The sequence below is a fragment of the Pristiophorus japonicus genome, chromosome 5 (assembly GCF_044704955.1).
Source record: "Pristiophorus japonicus isolate sPriJap1 chromosome 5, sPriJap1.hap1, whole genome shotgun sequence".
NCBI lineage: Eukaryota > Metazoa > Chordata > Chondrichthyes > Pristiophoridae > Pristiophorus > Pristiophorus japonicus.
Window position 1 is genome coordinate 265063903 of NC_091981.1, and position 27464 is coordinate 265091366.

Genomic DNA, 27464 nt, shown 5'->3' on the forward strand with positions numbered 1-27464 from the left:
GATGTAAACAGTGACGATCCTCTGGAGGTCAGTGTTGGGACCATTGCTCTTATCATTATAAATATATGATCTGGACCGAAATAGGGAAAGTACTTAACAGTGAAAAGGATTATATGCGACTTCAGGAGGACATAGATTATTAGATTAGGCAGATGGATCTCAGATGAAATTTTATCCGGAGAACTGCAAGGTGATAGTTTTGGGAGGAAAGAGAGTACATATACATTAAATGGTAAAAATTTGAAAGGAAAATAGAAGCAGAGAAACAGGGTTTTTATCAGAGCAGGTTAAGTGCGTAACAAGTAATGCTCTGAATTCAATGATGTGATCCTTCTGGCCACAATCCAACACCTATACAAATCTTTAAAGTGGGAGGACAATGTATTTCTTTTTAAAGGCACTTGGGAGCCAACTATTTATACATGGTGGCACTGAATAAAAAAAAAGCAAAAAGGTAATGCTAAATCTCCACAAATCACTGGTTAGGCCACACCTCGAATACCGTGTCCAGTTTTGGGCATCCTAGTATAGGAAGCATGTCAAGGTCATGAGAGTCCAGAAGAGATTTTAAGATGATACAGAGGAGAGATGAGAGAAACTTGGGTTCTTTTCATTTGACCAGAGAAGGTCGAGGAGATCTGTTGAGGATTTTCAAAACGATGAAGTATTTTGATAAGATAAATAAGGAAAAATTATTTCCATTGGTTGCATTGATAATTGGAAGGCATATATTTAAGATCATCACCAAAATGAGGAGTTAGAGGAAATTTTTCATGCAGAAGGTTGTCAGGACTTTGAATGCCCTACCAGAAGTAGTGATAGAAGCAGAATCCAGAACAGCTTTTAAAAGGGAAGTGTACAAAGTCAGTAGATCAGCGAGCTGACACTGGGCTGAATGGCCTTTTGTGTTGTAATGCTCTATGATTCTACATAACGCTGTCTATCTTATGTGCTGGTTTTACATTCTGTGCCATGATTCTGGCTTATAAAATTGTATTTCATTTTATTTCTTTTAGACAGTAAAACACATGTGGCCATATATCTGTCAATTTGTGGAGAAACTGTTGAAAGAGACCATTGAACCGGCTGTGCGGGGAGCAAACAGCCATCTTAGTACCTTCAGCTTCACAAAGGTTGACATGGGAAACAAGGTGCGTACTGGCCACACCGGAAATCTAGCACTTTACACTAGAAACTCGAGCAAAGAAACGCACCTACATATAATTTGACTGACTAGTTAAGAAGGAAACACTTAAAATCTTGAATGAATTCCCTTTTGATCTCCATAAATCTCTCCTTCCATATAAACATTTCTCCCCATACTCACAGCCAACCCCTCAACCTTGCTATTTCCCATAGCTTCTCTCCTCCCATGGTCTCAATCATCGACAAGGCCACCTCCAATTACTTCCTTGTATCGCTCACCACCCACATCCCCCTAACCCCACTTGATTCTGTGCCCAACCCTGGAAAAAAAAAACTCTCTAAGTTATTTACAACTGACCTTCCAAATGCCCAACTAGCTTTTGGCCTTCCATTCGCCATGGTGGTACTTCAGCATCGATTTTCTCAACCACTCCCTTACCACACCTTCAGTGCTCTTGTCCCCAGTAAAATCTTATCTCCCATCCTGGTCATTCCCCTGACATGGTCCCCATCTTGGCTTCCTCAAGTCCATGGGATGCAGACTTAAGCTTATTTGGCGCAGAAGTGGTTTCGCCATCCATCATCAGATATCACTGGACCTCATAAAGCTGCGCTCTTCTCTGCCAAAATCACTGGCTACTCCAGGTCATCTTGGTGAGCAAAGATAACTCCCATCTTTTCTCCATCACCAACCGTAATCTTAAACCCCTCTTCCCAGCTGTGCTTCACCCCCGCCTGCAGTTTGTACAAGAAACTCATAGACGACTTTGTCATTAAGATCGAGACCATCTGTTCAGCTGCCTCTGCTGCTTCCCCTTTCCCATTAAGCCAAACCTCCCTCAGGCTCCTTTTGCCCAAAGCTCTAGTTTCTCATTAATTTCTCCTCATGCCCTATCGAAGCTCATCTCATCCATGAGACCCACCTTTTGCTCCCTTGACCCCATTCCCACTAAACTGCTGAACACTCAACGTCCCTTCCTGGCCCCCATATTGGCTGACATTGTAAATGGTTCCCTCAATATTAGCTGACATTGTAAATTGTTCCCTCTCCTCAGGTACTGTCCTGCTCCTTTTCAGAACCACCATCATAAATGACATCCTCTTGACGGGTACATTATCCCAATGAAGGCCTTGGGATGTGTTGTTACGTTAAAGATGCTGTATAAATTGTAACCTCTTGGGAATAACTGCAAATAACATTGGGGAACAACAGCGTCTTTTATTTGTATAAGATACATTCAGAAAATAAATTGCATGTGGATTTTGTTTTTAATTACCTGAAAGGGTTTTACAAAAGTTTATGATTACCAGCTGCTAGGGCGAGTTTCCAGACACTTAGGCACTCCTCACCGCTATCTCTTTGTTCATCTCTTTGTTCATCTCTTTTCAGCCACTACGGATCGATGGAATAAAAACATATACAGAAAACGTGGACAGCAGACAAATTATCTTAGACCTTCAAATCAGGTAATTTACATAATAAAGCCTATTCAATTGCAGGTTAGGTGTATCTAATATTTTTGGAGTGCTAAAAGTGGAAAAGAACAGGATTCTGAGTTGGACCAGCCTGAGGCTCTGTTTCGTGTGTTCTGATTATTTAACACTTTTTTTGCCGTTATTTTTTTTCCTTCCTGAAGGCGTTGACTCTTTGTTGTCAGTTCCACGAATACCAGGCTTCCTTTGACACTTGATCCAAGTAGCCATCCTCCAAGACAAGGAATGTGGGCTGAATATTTGACCACACAGGGCATCACAGTTGATGTTGCGCTCACCAAACATTTGCACACACTCACTATTACCAGATTGCTGAGGAGCAATCGAGTATGGGAGCCCTACATTATTTTTCCCTCCATAATTCAGGGCAACTGAAACTAACTGTAATGCCTCCATCTCTGCCCTGGTTGAAATCAGCTAGCTGCACAGACTAGGGAATCAAGCTGAGACCTTCATGGGCTGCATAGCTGAGCTACTCACTTGCTGAGCCACTGGGTGAGATGCTTCGTATTTGTACATGCTTTAAGATAATTGGATGTTTCTCAGTTCATTCTTATCATACTTAAAATGCCTGTGCTGTTGATGGAAAAATAAGAGAGTTTATTCTTAGCAGTACTGTGGATATGTCTGTTAAATGCCAGATTGGAAATTCAAAATAATTCTGTAGTGTCATGAGGTACACAAAGGAAGATGGTTGTGGTTGTTGGAGGCCAATTATTACAGCCCCAGGACATTGCTGCAGGAGTTCCTCAGGGCATTGACCGAGACCCAACCATCTTCAACTGCTTTATCAATGACCTTCTCTTCATCATAAGGTTAGAAATGGTGATGTTCACTGATGATTGCACAGTGTTCAGTTCCATTCGCAACTCTTCAGATAATAAAGCAGTCTATGCCCACATGCAGCAAGACTTGGACGACATTCAGGCTTGTGCTGACAAGTGGCAAGTAACATTCGTGCCAGGCAATGACTACCTCCAATAAGAGAGTATCTAACCATCGCCCCATGACATTCAATGACATTGCCATCGCCGAAGCCCCCAACATCAACATCCTGGTGGTCACCATTGACCAGAAACGTAATTTGACCAGACACACACACACTGTGATTACAAGAGTAGGTCAGAGGCTGGGTGTTCTGCAGTGAGTGCCTCACCTCCTGACTCACCAAAGCCTTTCCACCATCTACCGGACACAAGTTAGGAGTACAATGAAATACTCTCCACTTGCCTGGATGACTGCAGCTCCAACAACACTGAAAAAGCTCAACACTATCCAGGACAAGGCACGTCAGCCACCAACTTAAATATTCACTCCCTCCAGCACTGGTGCAGTGTGTACCATCGACAAGATGTACCACAGCAACACACCAAGGCTTCTTCAAATGCACCTCTCAAGCCCACGACGTCTACCACCTAGAAGGACAAGGACGGCAGGCGCATGAGAATACCAACACCTCCAAGTCATACACCATCCAGACTTGGAAATATATCGCTGCTCCTTCATAGTCGCTGGGTCAAAATCCTGGAACTCCCTCCCTAACAGCACTATGGGAGTACTTTCACCACATGGATTGCAGCGGTTCAAGACGGTGGCTCACCACCGCCTTCTGAAGGACAATTCGGGATGGGCAATAAACGCTGGCCTTGCCAGCGACGCCGATATCCTAGGCGCAAATTAAACAAAACAATTTGTGCTACACAAGTGCCAGGCAATCACCATCAAGAGAGAGTACAACCACTTCCCCTTGACATTCAACGGCATTACCTTTGCCGAAACCATCAACATCCTGGGGAGCATCACTCTTTACCAGAAACTTAACTGGACCAACCACACACATACTGTGGCTACAAGAGCAGGTCAGAGGCGGGGGTATTCTGCGGCGTGTGACTCACCTGAAAAGGTACAAGTCAGTAGTGTGATAGAATACTCACCACTTGCCTGGATGAGTGCAGCTCCAACAACACTGAAGAAGCTCGACACCATCCAGGACCAAGCAGCCCGCTTGATTGATACCCCATTCACCACATTAAACGTTTACCCCCTTCACCCCCAGCGTACCATGGCTACAGTGTGTACCATCCACAAGATGCCCTGCAGCAACTCACCAAACTGCTTCTACAGCACCTCCCAAACCCGCAAACTCTACCACCTAGAAGGGCAAGGGCAACAGGCGCATGGGAACACCACCACCTCCAGGCTTCACTCCAAGGTGCACACCATCCTGATTTGAAAATATATTGCTGTTCCTTTATCGTCGTTGGGTCAAAATCCTGGAACTCCCTCCCTAACAGCACTTTGGGAGTGCCTTCACCTCACAGACTGCAGCAGTTCAAGAAGGCAGCTTACCACCACCTTCTCAAGGGCAATTAGGGGTGGGCAATAAATGCTGGCCTTGCCAGCGAGATCCACATCCTATGAATAAATAAAAAGAGGAGAAACAGCCCATCAAACTTACAACTTGCACAGATTATTAGTGTACTCTATTTTGGCTCTAGTCAGCCTACTCGTTGACTTGGCTCTGCCCAGCACCACGAGTGTTCTTGGTCATGACTGTATTAGTGTTTTTTATCATGGTTCTACCCAGCCCATTTGACCTATTGAATAAAGGTTCTGCTCAGTTGCTTCCTGACAAGTGAGATATTTTTTCATTCAATCTTGGGATGGGGCATCGCTGGCAAGGCAGGCATTTATTGCCCTTTCCAAGTTGCCCTCGAACGTGATAGTGGGCCACTTCTTGAGCCGCTGCAATCTGTATAATGAAGGTGCTCCCATAATACCGTTAGTGTTATTCTTAGTCACGGTTTGGTACAACTGAGTAGCTTGCTAGGCAACTTCAGAGGGCAGTCAGACTCGTGTATATAGGCCAGACTGGGTACGGATGGCAGTTTCCTTCCCTAAAGGGCATTAGTGAGCCAGTGGGTTTTTCCGGCAATTCGATTAGTTTTATGATCACTTTAACTGATTCCAGCTGTTTATTTTCAGATGTTTTTTAAATACTGAATTCAAATTTACACACTGCCATGGAATAGGATTTGAGCTTGCCTTGTCTGAATTATTAATCCAGGCCTCTGGATAATTAGTTCAGTCACATCTTTACACTACCGTAGCCCCCCTCACCGTAAAAGGAAATGTATTCTCTGTAAATATTCTTGTTTTGTTTTCTAATGGCTAACAAAAAAAAAATGATAGACCTACTGTGATCACGAGTGCTGCATGTGCAGTTTGCAATAGCAAAGTAGTATTTGTTGCACTTTAAATGTCATCACTTATATAAAGGAAAAAGGTAGACAGAAAACTATCAGATGGGCCATCGAGCCTTTCCCATTCTGTCATGTTGCAATTAGGCAACATAACCCCCAATGCTCCCACCCATGTAATCTCCTGGGAGAAGAAATAAAATGATGATAAATAAGGCTGGGAAATTCCTCTCCACCCCCAATGGCGATCAAAACAAGTTCGAGAAGGAAACAATGACCACGGGCTGCATTGCTCAACATCCCACCTACTTTTTGTAAGCAATGATACAAGCTTCCTCTGACCTCGTCATGCTTCCTGTTGAATATTTGCAGCAAATCTGCAATCATCGCACGATCTGGCAATTTATTCCCAAGGTCAATGACCATCTGTGAAAAGAGGAACCTCCTGACATACAACCTCATTCTATGTTTACATAACTCACATGCAATTCCATTTCTACTCCCTAATTTATCTAATTCAAATAATCTGCTTATGTGTACACAATCAAGTCCCTTAACCATTTTAAGTATTTAAATCAAATCTCTCCATAATCTTTGTTTTTACATAGAAACATAGAAAATAGGTGCAGGAGTAGGCCATTCGGCCCTTCGAGCCTGCACCACCATTGAATAAGATCTTGGCTGATCATTCAACCTCAGTCCCCCTTTCCTGCTTCCTCTCCATACCCCTTGATCCCTTTAGCCGTAAGGGCCATATCTAACTCCATTTTGAATGTATCTGACGAACTGGCCTCAACAACATTCTGTGGTAGAGAATTCCCCAGGTTAACAACTCTCTGAGTGAAGAAGTTTCTCCTCATCTCGGTCCTAAATGGCTTACCCCTTATCCTTAGACTTTGACCCCTGGTTCTGGACTTCCCCAGCATCGGGAACATTCTTCCTGCCTCTAACCTATCCAATCCCGTCAGAATTTTGTATGTTTCTATGAGATCCTCTCTCATTCTTCTAAGCTCCAGTGAATACAGGCCCAGTCGATCCAGTCTCTCCTCATATGTCAGTCCTGCCATCCTGGGAGTCAATCTGGTGAACCTTCACTGCACTCCCTCAACAACAAGAACATCCTTCCTCAGATTTGGAGACCAAAACTGAACACAATATTCCAGGTGAGGCCTCACCAAGGCCCTGTGCAGCTGCAGCAAGACCTCCCTGCTTCTATACTCAAATCCCCAAGCTATGAAGGCCAACATGCCATTTGCCATCTTCACCGCCTGCTGTATCTGCTTGCCAACTTTCAATAACTGATGTACCATGACACCCAGGTCTCGTTGCACTTCCCCGTTTCCTAATCTGTCACCATTCAAATAATATTCTACCTTCCTGTTTTTCCCACCAAAATGGATAACCTCACATTTATCCATATTATACTGCATCTGCCATGCATTTGCCCACTCACCTAACCTGTCCAAGTCACCCTGCAGCCTCTTCGCGTCCTCCTCACAGCTCACACCGCCACCCAGCTTAGTGTCATCTGCAAACTTGGAGATATTACATTCAATTCCTTCATCTAAATCATTAATGAATATTGTAAATAGTTGGGGTCCCAGTGCTGAACCCTGCGGCATCCCACTAGTCACTGCCTGCCATTCTGAAAAGGACCCATTTATTCCGACTCTCTGCTTCATGTCTGCCAACCAGTTCTCTATCCACGTCAATACATTACCCCCAATACCATGTGCTTTAATTTTGCACACTAATCTCTTGTGTGGGACCTTGTCAAAAGCCTTTTGAAAGTCCAAATACACCACATCCACTGGTTCTCACTGGTCCACTCTACGGGGCCAAGTTTCGGCCTGAGTGGCTCCTGTTTTTTTTGGAGCAACTGGTTTAGAACGGGGTATCTTAGAAATTGCAATTCTCGGCATTGTTTGCTCCAGTTCTAGTCAGTTAGAACAGTTTCAGTTTGGAACAGATTTGGAACAGGGGAGGAAGGGGGAGAAGGGAGGGAGGGGGAGAAGGTGGGGGGGCGGAGGGAGGGGGACAAGGGAGGCTGAATGGGCCGCGCCCGGCTGGGCCCCAAGACTTCCGGCGGGGCCCGCCCCCAGCACCGGAGTTAAAGGTAGGGGGTCGGGTTGGGTCCTGGGGGGGACGGGGGGGGGGGGGGGGAGTAGAGTCTGGTCCGGGCGGGGGGGGGGAGCGGGAGTCAAGGGCGGGGGGGCGGGCTGTCGGAGCGGGAGCTGGGGAGGGGGGGTGGGGGGGGTGGTGTTTGAGAGACCCAGCTGAAGGGAGGAAGCAGGAGATGGGCGTGGGAGGTACAGCCTGATCCACGCAGCCCCAGTGAGCCCATTCGGCCAGGGCTCGGGGCTGTGTGCTTCGGGCCCCTCCCACACAGTTTTGGGCGCCTGGAGCTACTACACATGCGCGCCCACTGTAGCGCGCCTGTGCTGAGGTCCCGGCACTGTTTTCAGCGCAGCGACCTGGCTCCGCCCCCCCACAGCTCGTGCTGTGCCGCGCCCAGCTCCAGAGGACCTGCAGGGAGCCGGAGAATCTAAGTATTTTTTAGGCGCACTTTGTGGCGCGAAAAATGGGCGTCCAGGTCGGGGCTGCGCCGTTCTCGGCACGGCCCGAAACTTGGGTCCTACTCGTTACATCCTCAGAAAATTGTAGAAGATTTGTCAAGCATGCTTTCCCTTTCATAAATGCATGCTGACTTGGACCGATCCTGTCACTGCTTTCCAAATGCTCTGCTATTTCATCTTTAATAATTGATTCCAACATTTTCCCCACCACCGATGTCAGGCAAACCAGTCTATAATTCCCTGCTTTCTCTCTCCTTCCTTCTTTAAAAAGTGGTGTTACATTAGCTACCCTCCAGTCCATAGGAACTGATCCAGAGTCAATAGAATGCTGGAAAATGATCACCAATGCATCCACTATTTCTAGGGCCAGTTCCTTAAGTACTCTGGGATGCAGCCTATTAGGCCCTGGCGATTTATCGGCCTTCAATCCCATTAATTCCCCGAATAAGGATTCCCTTCAGTGCCTCCTTCTCGCTAGACCCTCGGATCCCGAATATTTCTGGAAGGTTATTTGTGTCTTCCTCAGTGAAGACAGAACCAAAGTATTTGTTAATTTGGTCTGCCATTTCTTTGTTCCCCATTATAAATTCACCTGATTCTGACTGCAAGGAACCTACGTTTGTCTTCACTAACCTTTCTCTCTTCACATATCGAAATAAGCTTTTGCAGTCAGTTTTTATGTTCCCTGCAAACTCACACTCATTCTCTAATTTTTCCCTTCCTAATTAAACCCTTACTCCTCCTCTGCTGAATTCTAAATTTCTCCCAGTCCTCAGGTTTGCGACTTTTTCTTGCCCATTTATATGCCTTTTCCTTGGATTTAACATTATCCCTAATTTCCCTTGTTAGCCACGGTTGAGCCACTTTCCCCGTTTTAATTTTACTCCAGACAGGGATGTATAATTGTTGAAGTTCATCCCTGTGATCTATAAATATCTGCCATTGCCTATCCACCGTCAACCCTTGAAGGATCATTTGCCAGTGTATCCCAGCCAATTCACGACTCATACCATCGAAGTTAAATTCAGGACCCTAGTCTCTGAATTAACTGTGCCACACTCTTATCTTAATAAAGAATTCTACCATATTATGGTCACTCTTCCCCAAGAGGCCTCGCATAACAAGATTGCTAATTAATCCTCTCTCATTACACAACACTTAGTCTAGGATGGCCAGCTCTCTAGTTGGTTCCTCGACATATTGGTCTAGAAAACCATCCCTAATACACTCCAGAAAATCCTCCTCCACCGTATTGTGTGGTTAGCCCAATCTATATGTAGATTAAAGTCGCCCATGATAACTGCTGTATTGCACGCATCCCTAATTTCTTGTTTGATGCCATCCGCAACCTCATTACTACTGTTTGGTGGTCTGTACACAACTCCCACTAGCGTTTTCTGTCCTTTGGTATTCGCAGCTCGACCCATACAGATTCCACATCATCCAAGCTAATGTCCTTCCTTACTATTGCGTAAATCTCCTCTTTAACCAGCAACGTTACCCCACCTCCTTTTCCTTTCTGTCTATCCTTCCTGAATGTTGAATACCCCTGGTTGTTGAGTTCCCAGCCGTGGTCACCCTGGAGTCATGTCTCCGTAATCCCAATTATATCATATTCGTTAATAGTTGCTTGCGCAGTTAGTTCATCCACCTTATTACGAATACTCCTTGCATTGAGACACAGAGCCTTCAGGCTTGTCTTTTTAACACTCTTTAACGCTCTTTGTCCCATTAGAATTATGCTGTAATGTGGCCCTTTTTGTTTTTTGCCTTGGATTTCTCTGCGCTCTGCTTTTACTTTTCTCCTTTCTGTCTTTTGCTTCTGCCCCCATTTTACTTCCCTGTGTCTCCCTGCATCGATCCCATCCCCCTGCCATATTAGTTTAACTCCTCCCCAACAGCACAAACAAACACTCCCCCTAGGACATTAAATCCGGTCCTGCCCAGGTGCAGACTGTCTGTTTTGTACTGATCCCACCATCCCCAGAACCGGTTACAATGTCCCAGGAATTTGAATTCCTCCCTCTTGCACCATTCCTCAAGCCACGTATTCATCTTAACTTTCCTGCTATTTCTACTCTGACTAGCATGTGGCACTGGTAGCAATCCTGAGATTACTACCTTCAAGATCCTACTTTTTAATTTAACTCCTAGCTCCCTAAATTCAGCTTGTCGGACCTCATCCTGTTTTTTACCTATGTCGTTGGTACCTATATGCACCATGACAACTGGCTGTTCACCCTCTCCCTCCAGAATGCCGTGCAGCCAGTCCGAGACATCCTTTTCTATAGTAATTTCCAGCTCCCTGATTGTGATAACGTAAGTGTTTTTAAACTAAGTATTTATCTAGTGGCCTTCCTCGGAGCCTTTTCTAGGGTCTCTCGCTCTCTTGTTTCTTTGAAAGGTTTATGAGGAAAATCCAAGAAACTCTCAAGTCACAGGATGAGGCGACATTCTCTTCTACAATAACTCATGCTGATGCACAAATTTAACAGTAGGAATTTTGCAAGGTGTTAAAAGGTTGTTTTAAAAGACAGGTCAGTAGATAAATGTAATCATGTTATGAATTTCAAAATCTTTTTTTGGAGATTAGAAATGTGGTTTACAGCACAAAAATGGGGAGCATTTTTTTCAGAAACCCAATTGAGTGATTAGATTGGTTCATCAACAAAGTCTGAAGGTGAAATGTGTGCATGTTTAGAGGGGTTTTCCTGTTGTAAATGTTTGTTCAAAGATTCGCATTGTAAATGTTTAAATAGAGAGCTTCTATTGTGACATGCTGACATATTGGTCTTTCATTAATAAAGTGAGGTTTGTGGACTCAAACTGTGCAAGATATGCAAGCCTTTTAATACATTAGTTGCTCTCTCATGGCCTTGTATATAGGGAGTAAACACTATTGTTCAGGTGAAGTAGAGTTAGAGGATGGGGCATAATTCACGTGTGTAATTCAGTTCCATAAAAGTCATAAATTCTGTCATTTTTACAATTAGTTCTCAGGATGTTGGTGATGTTTCGATGGCCAAACGTATTGCCCATCCCTAGTTGCTCTGAGAAGGGAGGTGGCAGCCCATCTTATGATTGTGATCCTGCAGTGGTATTGGTTTGGGAATTCCTGGATATTGACCCAGAGGCGATGAAGAATATATGTCCAAGTCAGGATGATATGGGACTTAAGGGGTCCTTCGATTTGATACTGTTCCTTTGACATTGCTGCTCTTGTCCTTCTCAGCAGGAGAGGTCTTTGAGGACAAGAGGCTATCAAGGTGAATTGTTGCAGTGCACAATGTGCTAGTGGTAGAGGAGGTGTATATTGAGTCTAGTGGCAAGGGTGCTGATTAAGTGAATCAGCCTGATTGATACAGATGTACCAATCCAGGTGAGTGCTTCATATTCCATCATACTCCCAACGAGCCTTGTTAATCGTGGATATGCTTTGAAAGTACCCATCCTCTGCCTTTCTGTGTCAACCATTTTGTTCATGTGGCTGGTCCAGTTAAGCTTTTAGTCAAAAGGTACCACCAAGACAATGATGTTTCAGGAACTTGACAATGGTGATGCTGCTATTGAAGGTCAGGAGGAGATGGCTTGGTTTTCTTTTGTTGGAGAAGGTTGTTATTTGAGCTGGTCCTTGGTGGAATGTTACCTGCCACTTGTCAGCCCAAGTCTAGATGTTATCCAGGCCCTACTGTAGGCTGGCAAGGGCTTTTTAATTATTAGAGGAGTTTTGAATGGACATGCACACTGGAATTGGATTATTGAATATGGGGAACTTGACGATGGGGAAATGGTGGAACTTTCTCTCGTTCAAAATGGCTGTTACCTGGCACTCTTCAGTCTGACTGTAGACTGGCATGCACTGCACAAATTACCTAAGGGAAGATGATTATCTGAAGATGGTTGGACTGAGGGCATTGTTGTGGAGTGATGATGATTTGCTTAGGATAACCGCGTCCATCTCCTGTGTGTTCGGTTTGACTCCAGACACACGAGGGTTCCCCCATTGACTTCTGTTTCACTGGGGTTCTCTGATGTCATACTCAGCCAAATGTTGCCTCAATGTTGAGTGGAGTTATTATCACCTCTCCTCATCAGGATCACTTATTTAAAAAAAAACAAAAAAAATCTGATGGCTTGATGATTAATAAAAACTATGATGAGTTGCAAAATAGAATCAGAATTTTATAGTACAGAAGGAAGCCATTTGGCTCACCATATCTATGCCAGCCCTTTTGCTAAAGCAATCCAAAACAAATTCAACTGCCCTGTGTTCTTCACATAGCCCTGTATGTATGTGCATATACGCAACATTCTTATGAAACACCTTGGGACATTTTACGACTTTAAAGGTGTTGTTTCAATGTAAGTTATAAATTGTAGATATCTGCGCTTCTCGAATTCTGCCCTCTTGAGCATCCCTGATTATAATTGTCCAATCATTGGTGGCCGTGCCTTCTGTTGCCTGGGCCCCAAGCTCTGGAACTCCCCCCTGCCTAAACCTCTCCACGTCTCAATCTCTCTTTCCTCCTTCAAGGCGCTGCTTAAAACCGACCTCTTTGACCAAGCTCCTGTCCTTCCCTAATTTCTACTTGTGCAGCTCAGTGTCAAATTTTTCATCTCATAATACTCCTGTGAAGCGCCATGGGACGTTTCAATACGTTAAAGGCACTATATAAATACAAGTTGTTGTTGTTGTATCTGTCACCTGTCTGCTCATCCTGCAAACTTGTCTGTCATTCTGAAGCCTTTTACAGTCAGAGTGCATCAGTAACTGTCACTATTGTGTTCTGAAGGAAGATCAGCTACTTGAAGCGTTGACTGTGTTTCTCGCTCCACAGATGCGGCCTGATCGGCTGAGTATATCCAACATTTTCTGTTTTTAATTCAAATTTTCAGCATCCATAGTATTTTGGTTTTGTTCCAGTACCCACATCTTTGATTCTCGTTTACCTTTTTGTAATTTTACATTGAACCTCTGCTGTGGTTGCTATTTTCTAATTTGCGCATCAGATTTTTGTCCCAGAGCTAAATCAAGCAACGTTTCTTTCCTTTCATGATTAAACGTATACTAATCTAGAAGTCAGCTTGAGGTAGAATTATTTGTATGCAAATAAACTTTCAATTCTGAGTTTCATAAAGGCTTGTGTAGGTTTTGTGTTAAAAATAATTCAAGCACATTTCAAGTATTTCAGGAAAATGCCTGTTTGGCCCAATGGAATGACCTATCCGCAATTGTCACAAAGCCCCACTCAGCTCACAGTCAGGTTTGTTGCAATACAGTAATATTCATGAGCTTAAACCTCCTCTGCTTTTTAATTAGTTGCAGCACAAATATACTTTATTATGCTGTGCAACTGTCAACACTGTAATCTAGTGTACTTCAGTCTCGGCGTGAGGCTGTGCACTTGTGTGCTTGACTTTTCCAGGTCGCATGATTTTGTTAATCACTAAAATAAGACTGTTGTCAGATCTGCAGTATAGTTGCTGCAGATCATTTTTATTTAATGCCTTAAAAAATGGTTGTGTTACTAAGCAGGGATAAATAACTTTTCATTGTGAGATTGAACACACAGTTTATAATATGTACTGTTCACTGCTTTCAGAGCAATCTCAACTATTGGATGAAACCTTTTAAGTATGCATGTTTGAGGTCAGCAGTTTTGACACTTTGTTGTATGCCTCTAAATCTAAGTGTATAGGAGCCAAGGATGGATAGCAGTGCTTGTGTTCAAATGTCACCTGCATCTGTTACCTCGGGCAAATCAACTGTGGATTGTTCAGTACTTCTGTGCTACAATTTCGCTGTGTTGCTACTTATAATGCGTCAATCCCACCAAGGCAACTTGCCATTTGGGATGGCTGTGAATCTGGTTGGTGGACTCTCGATTGAAGAATCTGAAAGTTAATGGTGTTATGGTCCAACAGGTCAAACTCTGGTTTGTCCTCGCACATTAATTTCTTGATCTTTACTGGGTTGTCGGGAGGCGAGGTGAGCAGAGTATTTTCTCCACCGAGGATAGAAGGAAAATTTAAGAATGACACTTCAGAGCTTTTTTTTGGCATGAATCGGTATTCCAAGACATCTTGTCATGGGGAAATAGCACACTAGTGCTGTGAAGAGTGCTCTTCTGAGATGGGGATTGAGGCAAAGTGGAAGAGTCTTTGCCCTGATTTGAACCTCTCCGAGAAGCTAGAAATAATTGCTGATAATGGATTTTTAAAAATGAGAAAAAAATTACCCAAGTCAATATTTAAAAAAAAAAATACAAGAAATTGGATGAAATGTTGTGGTCATACTTGAATTAGGCAATTAAAATACTTGGATGTGTACTTAAAGAACCGTGACCTACAGAGCTACGGACTTAGTGCTGGAAGGTGGGATTAGGCTGGGTAGCTATTTTTCGACAGGCACGGACACAATGGCCTTCTTCTGAGTCATAAGTTTTCTATGATTGTATGAAAAAACTAGGCAATATTGCTGAAAAAGCACCAAATACGGTGAGGTAATATTTGCAACACCTTATTCTGGGGGAGTGAGCATTGGTTTCAGTGCTTCGTGGGTTCAAACTTGTGCATCATGCTCTAGAATTCAGAAACTAAAGATGTGAGGGATTGTTCACATCTATGGAATAGAGAACATTCGCAGGGAACTGTGAAATCTGTTCTTTCACTTATGCGAAGACTTTCAGACAGTAAGTTGCTGACAGGAAGTAACTTCTTTGCTTTTTTGTGTTAAGATCCTGAGGTTTTCAACAGAAGTCCAGATTGATGACTAAATAAAATCCTTTGTCACACTGTTTATATGGTATTTCTTCTCATCTTCCCAGCTACGTTGGAAACTGTGAGATAGACCTCGAGATCAAGAGGTACTTTTGCAGAGCAGGTGTGAAGAGTGTACAGGTAGGTGCCTTGTATTCCAGAATTCTTCAAATAACTCTTTGGTCTCTTTTGAAATATAGATCTGTTGGATAGTGTTTGCGGCGAGGCAATTAACTGCTCTGGACTGGCTTCAGGTACCGCATAGAACGAAAGTGCAGTCAGGAAGACTTCGATAGCAGAATTGGGGGAAAAGGATCGATATTGCAGAGTTTTGCTTGATTACCTTTGCATGATAGGTGGGGTAAATTGTGATTTGTTGAGGGAATGGGCTTTTCGTTCGTATATTCCTTTGTACTATTAACTCTCTGGATTCCTTCTGGCACATTACGAAGTAACACCCATGCCATTTTGAGATTCCTTATTGCATGAAATTGTAAAATAGAAAAAAAAAATAATGTTATAGATATTAAAGAATAAGATTTTCACTGTTTTACCTATTGTACCAGAAAAGCTTAAAAGATGGCCTTTAGCTTTCTTGTGATTTTTTTTTTTTGTCACTTGTGAAGCCTTTCTCATTATTGTAATTTAGTACTTTGCCCTCTTCGTTGTGTTTCCTTGGGAATATTTAAACCGAACCTGAATGCCTCATCCACTTTCTGTAAAGAGAAATACAATTGTGCCTTCCAACCCCAAATCTGAGGATTTGTAAGTAGTTCCTTTGATTTTGAGGATGTTTGGCATTGCAGCCTTGTGACTTAAATATATAAAATCCTGATGAGGATTCTGGGTATCTGTGGTGTGTTTTGAGCACAATTCAGTTATTCTCTAATCTGTGAAAATCGAGGATTCTTTTCTGAAATGATATGATCCTTTCATTATTATATTTGCAGCTGAATGGTATAATCCGAGTGATTATGGAACCCCTGATTGGTGACATGCCACTGGTTGGAGCACTATCACTCTGCTTTCTCCGCAGGCCTGTGAGTATAACTATCAACTCCCAGAATTCAGTTTGCATTGGACTTCATGCTAGAAACCAAAGTGCTCGCTCCCTGCACAAACTATTGTTCATTACACATCCTCACATCTGCGCAATAGCATGGTTATTTTATGCACATACAGTGTAAATAGCTTTTGTGGAATGTTTATGGTTATTATCTTCTACGGTTATAAAGGGTTATAATAGGGTAGTAACAGATTGTTCCCACTGGTTGGTGAGACAGCAATGATGGGGCACGAATTTAAGATAAAACAAATTGCAAGGGTCTGTTTAACAATCTCTTTACACAAATGTTACACATATAAGCTATTGTTGAAGCAGAGTCCATAAACTCTTTAAAAACAGAACTATGTAGTTATTTAAAAAAAGGAACATTAAAACATAGAGGGAATGTGCAGGAGAGGACTGGAGGATGTTTCAGTAAATGACTCATGTCGAGAAATCACCGGTTCAGACTTGATGGACTAGAATGCCTGATTCTGTAATGTAACATTCTGTTTTGATAACCTATTATATCAATGTTGTACATGTTAAGTTCTTTTCTGCAAATAATTTCCGAGTTCTGCAAGGTTTTTTTAAAAGACAGGCATATCTAAGTTTGGGCAGTATGTCAATGATTAGCTATGAATGCATGCAAATTAAGTGATATCCTCATGGGGGTGGGGGTTTGCTAGTGCTGTTGGAGAGGGTTTAAACTAGCTTGGCAGGTGGATGGGCATCTGAAAATAGATTCAGTAGGGAGGGGAATAAAGCTGAAATTAGAAAGCAAAAGTAAAGAAAGTGAGTTTGAAGGAGAGAAGAAACAAACAGGAAAAAAGGGTAAAAAAACAAATTTAAAGGCTCTTTGTCTAAATGCACGTAGCATTCGTAACAAAATAGATGAGTTGACGGTATAAATAGATACAAATCAGTATGATTTGATGGCCATTACAGAACGTGGTTACAAGGTGACCAGGACTGGGAACTAAATATTCAGGGGTACTTGACAATCAGGAAGGACAGACAGAAAGGAAAAGGAGGTGGGGTAGCTCTGTTGATAAAGGATGGAATCACTGCAATAGTGAGAAATGATACTGGCTCAAATGATCAGGATGTTGAAACAGTTTGGGTGGAGATAAGGAATAATAAGGGGAAAAAGTCACTGGTGGGCGTAGTCTTTAGGCCCCCTAACAGTAGCAACTCTGTTGAACGGAGCATAAACCAGGAAATAGTGGGGGCTTGTAAAAAGGAACAGCAGTAATCATGGGTGATTTTAACCTCTATAGTGATTGGACAAATCAAATTGGTCTGGGCAGTCTTGAGGAAGAGTTCATAGAGTGGATCAGGGACGGGTTCCTTGAGCAGCATGTAACGGAACCAACCAGGGGGCAGGCTATCTTAGATCTGGTCCTGTGTATTGAGAGAGGATTAATAAACAATCTCCCAGTAAAGGATCCCCTTGCAATGAGTGATCATAGCATGGTTGAATTTCAAATTCAGATGGAGGGTGAGAAAATTGGATCGCAAACCAGCATACTAAGCTTAAATAAAAGAGACTACAAAGGTATGAGGGCAGAGTTGGCTAAAGTGGACTGGGAAAATAGATTCAAGTGTAGGACGGTTGATGAACAGTGGCATACATTTAAGGAGATATTTCACAACTCTCAAGAAAAATATATTCCAGTGAGGAGGAAAGGGTGTAAAAGAAAAGATAGCCATCCGTGACTAACTAAAGAAATAAAGGACGGTATCCAATTTAAAAACAAGGGCATACAAAGTGGCCAAAACTAGTAGGGGGACAGAAGATTGAGAAGCTTTTAAAAGCCAGCAAAGAATGATTAAAAAAATGATGAAGAAAGGGAAGATAGATTATGAAAGTAAACTTGCACGCAATATAAAGAGATAGCAAGAGTTTCTATAGGTATATAAAAAGGAAAAGAGTGGCTAATGTAAATGTTGATCCCTGAGAGGACAAGACCGGGGAATCAGTAATGGGGAACATGGAGATGGCAGAAACTCTGAACAAATATTTTGTATCAGTCTTTACGGTAGAAGACACTAACAATATCTCAACAGTGGATAGTCAAGGGGCTATAGAAGGGGGAGGAACTTAACACGATCACAATCACGAAGGAGGTGGTACTCAGAAAGATAATGCGACTAAAGACGGATAAATCCCCTGGACCTGATGGCTTGCATCCTAGGGCCTGAAGAGAAGTAGTGGCAGGGATAGTGGATACATTGGTTGTAATTTACCAACATTCCCTGGATTCTGGGGAGGTCCCAGCAGATTGGAAAACTGCAAATGTAACGCCCCCTATTTAAAAAAGGAGGCAGACAAAAAGCAGGCAACTCTCGAGCAGTTAGCCTAACATCTGTGGTTGGGAAAATGTTGGAGTCTATTATTAAAGAAGCAGTAGCAGGACATTTGGAAAAACATAATTCAGTCAAGCAGAGTCAGCATGGATTTATGAAAGGGAAGTCATGTTTGACAAATTTGCTGGAATTCTTTGAGGATGTAATGAACAGGGTGGATAAAGGGGAACCTCACATTTATCCACATTATACTGCATCTGCCATGCATTTACCCACTCACCTAACCTGTCCAAGTCACCCTGCAGCCTCCTAGCGTCCCCCTCATACCTCATACCGCCACCCAGTTTAGTGTCATCTGCAAACTTGGAGATATTACACTCAGTTCCTTCATCCAAATCATTGATGTATATTGTAAAGAGCTGGGGTCCCAGCACTGAGCCCTGCGGCACTCCACTCGTCACTGCCTGCCATTCTGAAAAGGACCCGTTTATCCCAACTCTCTGCTTCCTGTCTGCCAACCAGTTCTCTATCCACATCAGAATATTACCCCCAATACCATGTGCTTCGATTTTGCACACCAATCTCTTGTGTGGGTCCTTGTCAAAAGCCTTTTGAAAGTCCAAATACACCACATCCACTAGTTCTCCCTTGTCCACTCTACTAGTTACATCCTCAAAGTTCCAGAAGATTTGTCAAGCATGATTTCCCCTTCATAAATCCATGCTGACTTGGACCGATCATGTCACTGCTTTCCAAATGTGCTGCTATTTCATCCTTAATAATTGATTCCAACATTTTCCCCACTACTGATGTCAGGCTAACTGGTCTTTAATTAGCTGCTTTGTCTCTCCCTCCCTTTTTAAAAAGTGGTGTTACATTAGCTACCGTCCAGTCCATAGGAACTGATCCAGAGTTGATAGACTGTTGGAAAATGATCACCAATGCATCCACTATTTCTAGGGCCACTTAGTCTGCATCCCAGAGTACTTATCATGCCCTGGGGATTTATCGGCCTTCAATCACATCAATTTCCCTAACACAATTTCCTGCCTAATAAGGATATCCTTCAGTTCCTCCTTCTCACTAGACCCTCGGGCCCCTAGTACTTCTGGAAGGTTATTTGTGTCTTCATTCGTGAAGACAGAACCAAAGTATTTGTTCAGTTGGTCTGCCATTTCTTTGTTCCCCATTATAAATTCACCTGAATCTGACTGCAAGGGACCTATGTTTGTCTTCACTAATCTTTTTCTCTTCACATATCTATGGAATCTTTTGCGGTCAGTTTTTATGTTCCCGGCAAGCTTCTTCTCGTACTCTATTTTCCCCCTCTTAATTAAACCCTTTGTCCTCCTCTGCTGAATTCTAAATTTCTCCCAGTCCTCAGGTTTGTTGCTTTTTCTGGCCAATTTATATGCCTCTTCCTTGGATTTAACACTACCCTTAATTTCCCTTGTTAGCCTCGGTTGAGCCACCTTCCCCTTTTTTATTTTTACTCCAGACAGGGATGTACAATTGCTGAAGTTCATCCATATGATCTTTAAATGTTTGCCATTGCATATCCACCGTCAACCCTTTAAGTATCATTGCCAGTCTATTCTAGCCAATTCACACCTCAAACCATCGAAGTTACCTTTCTTTAAGTTCAGGACTCTAATTTCTGAATTAACTGTGTCACTCTCCATCATAAAGAATTCTACCATGTTATGGTCACTCTTCCCCAAGGGGCCTCGCACAACAAGATTGCTAATTAATCCTTTCTAATTACACATCACTCAGTCTAGGATGGCCAGCTCTCTAGTTGGTTCCTCGACATATTGGTCTAGAAAACCATCCCGAGTACACTCCAGGAAATCCTCCTCCACCGCATTGCTACCAGTTTGGTTTGCCCAATCAATATGTAGATTAAAGTCACCCATGATAACTGCTGTACCTTTATTGCATGCATCCCTAATTTCTTCTTTGATGCTGTCCCCAACCTTACTACTTCTGTTTGGTGGTCTGTACACAACTCCCACTCGCGTTTTCTGACCCTTGATATTTTGTAGCTCTACCCATACTGATTTCACATCATCCAAGCGAATGTGCTTTCTTATTTTGAATTAATTTCCTCTTTAACCAGCAATGCCACCCCTCCTCCTTTTCCTTTCTGTCTATCCTTCCTAAATGTTGAATACCTCTGGATGGAGAGTTTGCAGCCTTGGTCACCCTGGAGCCATTCTCGGGTTGGCAATGAGTAACTAGTGGGGTGCTGTAGGGATCAGTGCTGGGACCCTAACTATTTACAATCCATATTGGAAGAAGGGACCGAGTGTAGCGTAGCCAGGTTTGCTGACGATATAAAGATGGGAGAAAAGCAATGTGTGAGGAGGACACACAAAACCTGCAAACGGACATAAACAGGCTAAGTGAGTGGGCAAAAATTTGGCAGATGGAGTATAATGTTGGAAAGTGTGAGGTCATGCACAGGCAGAAAAAAATCAAAGAGCAAGTTATTATTTAAATGGGGAAAGTTTGCATTGTGCTGCAGTACAGCGGGACCTGGGGGTACTTGTGCATGAAACACAGAAGGTTAGTATGCAGGTACAGCAAGTGATCAGGAAGACCAATGGAATCTTGGCCTTTATTGGAATATATGCAGTATAAAAGCAAGGAAGCCTTGCTACAGTTAGGGTATTGGTGAGGCCACACCTGGAATACTGTGTACAGTTTTGGTTTAAGAAAGGATATACTTGCTTTGGAGACAGTTCAGAGAAGGTTCACTAGGTTGATTCTGGAGATGAGAGGGTTGACTTCTGAGGAAAGGTTGACTTGGTTGGGCCTCTACTCATTGGAATTCAGAAGAATGAGAGGTGATCTTATCGAAACGTATAAGATTATGAGGGGGCTTGACAAGGTGGATGCAGAGAGGATGTTTCCACTGATGGGGGAGACTAGAACTAGGGGGCATAATCTTAGAATAAGGGGCTGCCCATTTAAAACTAAGATGAGGAGGAATTTTTTCTGAGGGTTGTAAATCTGTGGAAAACGCTGCCTCAGAGAGTTGTGGAAGCTGGGTCACTGAGTAGACTTAAGACCGAGATAGACAGTTTCTTAAGGGAATAAGAGGAGAGGCAGGAGTTCGAGGTACGTGGAGAGGCTGATAAAGGCCAGCGGCAGATCGGAGGCGGCGGCAGAGGATAGGCGGGAGTTCGAGGTGTGTGGAGAGGTCTATAAAGGCCAGCGGCAGATTGGGAGAGGCGGGAGTTCGAGGTGCGTGGAGAGGCCTATAAAGGCGCGGCAGCAGAGGCGAGGCGGGAGTTCGAGGTGTGTGGCGAGGTCTATAAAGGCCAGCGGCAGATTGGGAGAGGCGGGAGTTCGAGGTGCGTGGAGAAGCCTATAAAGGCCAGCGGTGCAGCTGCAGCGGGGAGGCAATAAAGAAGTAGAAAGAAATCAAAAGGTGACGTCACAGCCAAGGGGGTAAGTGATTGGCTGGTGATTGATAAGTAGTTTTACTTACTTTCTGATATAGAAAAGAAAAAAGAAACATTTAGCATTGTTGTTGCCAAATTAAGTTTATCGAAGGGTTAAGTCATGGCAGGACAGCTCGGACACATGTTATGCTCCTCCTGTACTATTTGGGAAGTCAGGGACGCTTTCGGTGTCCCTGACGACTACGTGTGCGGGAAGTGCATCCGCCTCCAGCTCCTGACGGACCGCATTGCGGCACTGGAGCTGAGGGTGGATTCACTCTGGAGCATCCACGATGCTGAGAATGACGTGAATAGCACATTTAGCGAGTTGGTCTCACCGCAGGCAAAGGGTACACAGCCAGACAGTAAATGGGTAACCAGCAAGAAGAGCAGTACAAGAAAGGTAGTGTAGGGGTCCCCTGCGGTCATCCCCCTGCAAAACAGATACACCGCTTTGGGTACTGTTGAGGGGGATGAATCATCACGGGGGAGCAGCAGCAGCCAAGTTCATGGCACCGTGGGTGGCTCTGCTGCACAGGAGGGCAGGAAAAAAAGTGGGAGCCATAGTGATAGGGGATTCAATTGTAAGGGGAATAGATAGGTGTTTCTGCGGCCGCAACTGAGACTCCAGGATGGTATGTTGCCTCCCTGGTGCAAGGGTCAAAGATGTCTCGGAGCGGGTGCAGGACATTCTGAAAAGGGAGGGTGAACAGCCAGTTGTCGTGGTGCACATAGGTACCAGTGATACAGGTAAAAAACGGGATGAGGTCCTACGAGACGAATTTAGGGAGCTAGGAGCTGAAGTAAAAAGTAGGAATCTCAGGATTGCCACCAGTGCCACGGGCTAGTCAGAGTAGGAATCGCAGGATAGCTCAGATGAATACGTGGCTTGAGGAGTGGTGCAGAAGGGAGGGATTCAAATTCCTGGGACATTGGAACCGGTTCTGGGGGAGGTGGGACCAGTACAAACCGGACGGTCTGCACCTGGGCAGGACCGGAACCAATGTCCTTGGAGGAGTGTTTGCTCGTGCTGTTGGGGAGGAGTTAAACTAACATGGCAGGGGGATGGGAACCTATGCAGGGAGACAGAGGGAAATAAAATGGAGGCAGGAGCAAAAGATCGAAAGGAGAATAGTAAAAGTGAAGGGCAGAGAAACCCAAGGCAAAAAACAAAAAGGGCCACATTACAGCAAAATTCTAAAGAGGCAAAGTGTGTTAAAAAGATAAGCCTGAAGGCTCTGTGCCTCAATGCGAGGAGTATTCGGAATAAGGTGGATGAATTAACTGCGCATACAACAGTTAACGGATATGATGTAATTGGCATCACGGGGACATGGCTCCAGGGTGACCAAGGCTGGGAACTCAACATCCAGGGGTATTCAACATTTAGGAAGGATAGAAAGAGAGGAAAAGGAGGCGGGGTGGCGTTGCTGGTCAAAGAGGAAATTAATGCAATAGTAAGGAGGGACATTAGCCTGGATGATGTGGAATCGGTGTGGATGGAGCTGCGAATACCAAAGGGCAGAAAACACTAGTGGGAGTTGTGTACAGATCACCAAACAGTAGTAGTGAGGTTGGAGATTGCATCAAACAAGAAATAAGGCATGTGTGCAATAAAGGTACAGCAGTTATCATGGGCAACTTTAATCTACATATCGATTGGGCTAACCAAACTGGTAGCAATGCGGTGGAAGAGGATTTCCTGGAGTGTATTAGGGATGGTTTTCGAAACCAATATGTCGAGGGCTGGCCATCCTAGACTGGGTGATGTGTAATGATAAGGGACTAATTAGCAATCTTGTTGTGCGAGGCCCCTTGGGGAAGAGTGACGATAATATTGTAGAATTCTTTATTAAGATGGAGAGTGACACAGTTAATTCGGAAACTAGGATCCTGAACTTAAGGAAAGGTAAGGAAAGAGAACGGTATGAGGCGTGAATTGGCTAGAATAGACTGGCAAAGGACAAAGGGTTGTTGGTGGATAAGCAATAGCAAATATTTAAAGATCACATGGATGAACTTCAGCAATTGTACATCCCTGTGTGGAGTAAAAATAAAATGGGGAAAGTGGCTTAACTGTGGCTAACAAGGGAAATTAAGGAAGGTGTTAAAACCAAGGAAGAGGCATATAAATTGGCTAAAAAAAGCAACAAACCTGAGGCCTGGGAGAAATTTAGAATTCAACAGCGGAGGACTAAGGGTTTAATTAAGAGGGAGAAAATACAGTACGAGAGGAAGCTTGCAGGGAACATAAAAACTGACTGCAAAAGCTTCTATAAATACGTGAAGAGAAAAAGATTAGTGAAGACAAATGTAGGTCTCTTGCAGTCGGATTCAGGTGAATTTATAATGGGGAACAAAGAAATGGCAGACCAATAAAACAAATACTTTGGTTCTGTCTTCACGAAGGAAGACACAAATAACCTTCCGAATGTACTCTGGAACCGAGGGTCGAGTGAGAAGGAGGAACTGAAGGATATTATTCAGCGGGAAATTGTGTTAGGGAAATTGATGGGATTGAAGGCCGATAAATCCCCGGGTCCTGATAGTCTGCATCCCAGAGTACTTAAGGAAGTGGCCCTAGAAATAGTGGATGCATTGGTGGTCATTTTCCAACAGTCTATTGACTCTGGATCAGTTCCTGTGGACTGGAGGGTAGCTAATGTAACACCACTTTTTTAAAAAAGGAGGGAGAGAGAAAACTGGTAATTATAGACCGGTTAGCCTGACATCAGTGGTGGGGAAAATGTTGGAATCGATCATTAAGGATGACATAGCAGCACATTTGGAACGCAGTGACAGGATCAGTCCATGTCAGCATGGATTTATGAAAGGGAAATCATGCTTGACGAATCTTCTGGAATTTTTTGAGGATGTAACTAGCAGAGTGGACAAAGGAGAACCAGTGGATGTGGTGTATTTGGACTTTCAAAAGGCTTTTGACAAGGCCCCGCACAAGAGATTGGTGTACAAAATCAAAGCGTATGGTATTGGGGGTAATATACTGACGTGGATAGAGAACTGGTTGGCAGACAGGAAGCAGAGAGTCGGGATAAACGGGTCCTTTTCAGAATGGCAGGCAGTGACTAGTGGAGTGCCGCAGGGCTCAGTGATGGGACCGCAGCTCTTTACAATATACATTAACGATTTAGATGAAGGAATTGAGTGTAATATCTCCAAGTTTGCATATGACACTCAACTGGGTGGCGGTGTGAGCTGTGAGGAGGACGTCAAGAGGCTGCAGCGTGACTTGGACATGTTAGGTGAGTGGGCAAATGCATGGCAGCTGCGGTATAATCTGGATAAATGTGAGGTTATCCATTTTGGGGGCAAAAACATGAAGGCAGAATATTATCTGAATGGCGGCAGATTCGGAAAAGGGGAGGTGCAACAAGACCTCGATGTCATGGTTCATCAGTCATTGAAAGTTGGCATGCAGGTACAGCAGGCGGTGAAGAAGGCAAATGATATGTTGGCCTTCATAGCTAGGGGATTTGAGTATCGGAGCAGGGAAGTCTTACTGCAGTTGTATAGGGCTTTAGTGAGGCCTCACCTGGAATATTGTGTTCAGTTTTAGTCCCCTGATCTGAGGAAGGACATTCTTGCTAATGAGGGAGTGCAGCAAAGGTTCACCAGACTGATTCCAGGGATTCCAGACTGAATCAATGGGCCTTTATTCATTGGTGTTTAGAAGGATGAGAGGGGATCTCATCGAAACGTATAAGATTCTGACGGGACTGGACAGGTTAGATGTGGGAAGAATGTTCCCGATGTTGGGGAAGTCCAGAACCAGGGAACATAGTCTTAGGATAAGGGGTAAGCCATTTAGCACTGAGATGAGGAGAAACTTCTTCACTCAGAGTTGTTAAACTGTGGAATTCCCTGCCGCAGAGAGTTGTTGATGCCAGTTCATTGGATATATTCAAGAGGGAGTTAGATATGGCCCTTACGGCTAAAGGGATCAAGGGATATGGAGAGAAAGCAGGAAAGGGGTACTGAGGGAATGATCAGCCATGATCTTATTGAATGGTGGTGCAGGCTCGAAGGGCTGAATGGCCTACTCCTGCACCTATTTTCTATGTTTCTATGTTATGGAGAGTGGGTAGGGAAGTGGACCGGAGTCCATGATTGAATCAGCCAAGTTCGTATAAAATGGCGGAGCAGGCTCGAGGGGCCATACGTCTTACTCCTGCTCCTATTTATTATGTTCTGATGTAAGTGATGGTAATTTATGTTTTGAAACTGGGGAAACTAATAATTGAGTTATTTTGCTGCTGAGTATATATACCCATATTCTTCGTCTATGCAATTAAAAATGTGCAAGTGGAGCTGAGCAGAAAATTTACAATTTTGAGTCTTATTATCATGAAAGAAAGACTTAAATGCACAGAAGTTACAACATGGAAACAAGCTATTCGGCCCAACCAGCCCATCGGGGCCGAAATTGCCCTCTGACCAAAAGGGGGCACGCTCACCGATGAAGAAGATTTTTCACCGCCCCAATCCATGGGGCAGAGTAGAGCGAAATTCAGCTCTTTAAATTTATTTTTTCTTCGGGCCGGAAGTCGGTCGCGTCGCGCTGACGCATCGCAGCACCTCTCCCCTTCAGTTAAAGGGGAGGGCCACTGCGAACTCTGCATTTAGTTTAGTTTGGCCCACTGGGCCACCAGGTAGGGTTTCGGCCGGGCTAGCGGTCCGGTACACAAGGGTGGTTGCCGGTCTGCCTGTTGGCGGCCAAGCTGAACCCATGGCTGCTATAAATGGTGGCCACAGTCGCGCGCCCTCCCCTTTAAGGGCAGACGCGCCGCCCAGCCACACACAGCTTCCCACAGGGGAAAGCTGTCGGGGGCATCGAGCAGCGGTCGATCCGTTCCCGGGGGGCAATTTCCCACTCTTGTCGCCGCCGGTCGGTGGTGGGGTCGGCACGTGCTCGGCGGGACAGCAACACGGGCGGCACGGTGACGAGCACCTCTGTGGACAAAAATAGAGGGCAATTTATGAACTGTCGGTAACTCCACACCAACTAGGCAGCGATTCCCTACCGACCCGTGGCCACATCTGAGGCGGTCACGGCTCTTATAGAAAGGGGCAATTTTGACCCCTGACTCTCCACACTTGTTCATTGTCACATCGCAAATGTACTAAAGCACTTCACCGACATTGAATTTCTTTGAAGTGCTGTGACATTTACATCAGGAAACATGATGGCCATTTGTGCACAGCAAAATCCCACAAACAATTATTAAATGTCTCAGCGAGTGGTTAGGATCTGGAATGCTCTCCCTGAAAGGGTGGTGGAGGCAAATTCATTCGTGACTTTGAAAAGGGAATTGGTTGAGTACTTGAAGGAAAATGGTTTGCAGGGCTACGGAGTGGGACTAGCTGAAGTGCTCTTGCAGGGAGCCAGCAGGGGCTTGAAGGGCTGAATGGCTTCCTACTGTGCTGCAACCATTCTATGATTCTATTCTATGACTCTTTTGGGTAT

At 44.1% G+C, this 27464-nt stretch overlaps 1 protein-coding gene across 4 annotated transcripts in view; it reads left to right on the forward strand.

The window, feature by feature from the left end:
* Positions 1-27464, forward strand: part of LOC139264693 (extended synaptotagmin-2-like) — a 267559-nt gene that overhangs the window by 95070 nt on the left and 145025 nt on the right. For all 4 annotated transcript variants that reach the window (XM_070881611.1, XM_070881612.1, XM_070881610.1 and 1 more), the window contains exons 3-6: positions 1017-1151; positions 2537-2613; positions 15244-15316; positions 16126-16215. In XM_070881611.1, coding sequence (XP_070737712.1) covers positions 1017-1151; positions 2537-2613; positions 15244-15316; positions 16126-16215 — 375 coding nt within the window. The remainder of the gene's footprint in view (positions 1-1016; positions 1152-2536; positions 2614-15243; positions 15317-16125; positions 16216-27464) is intronic.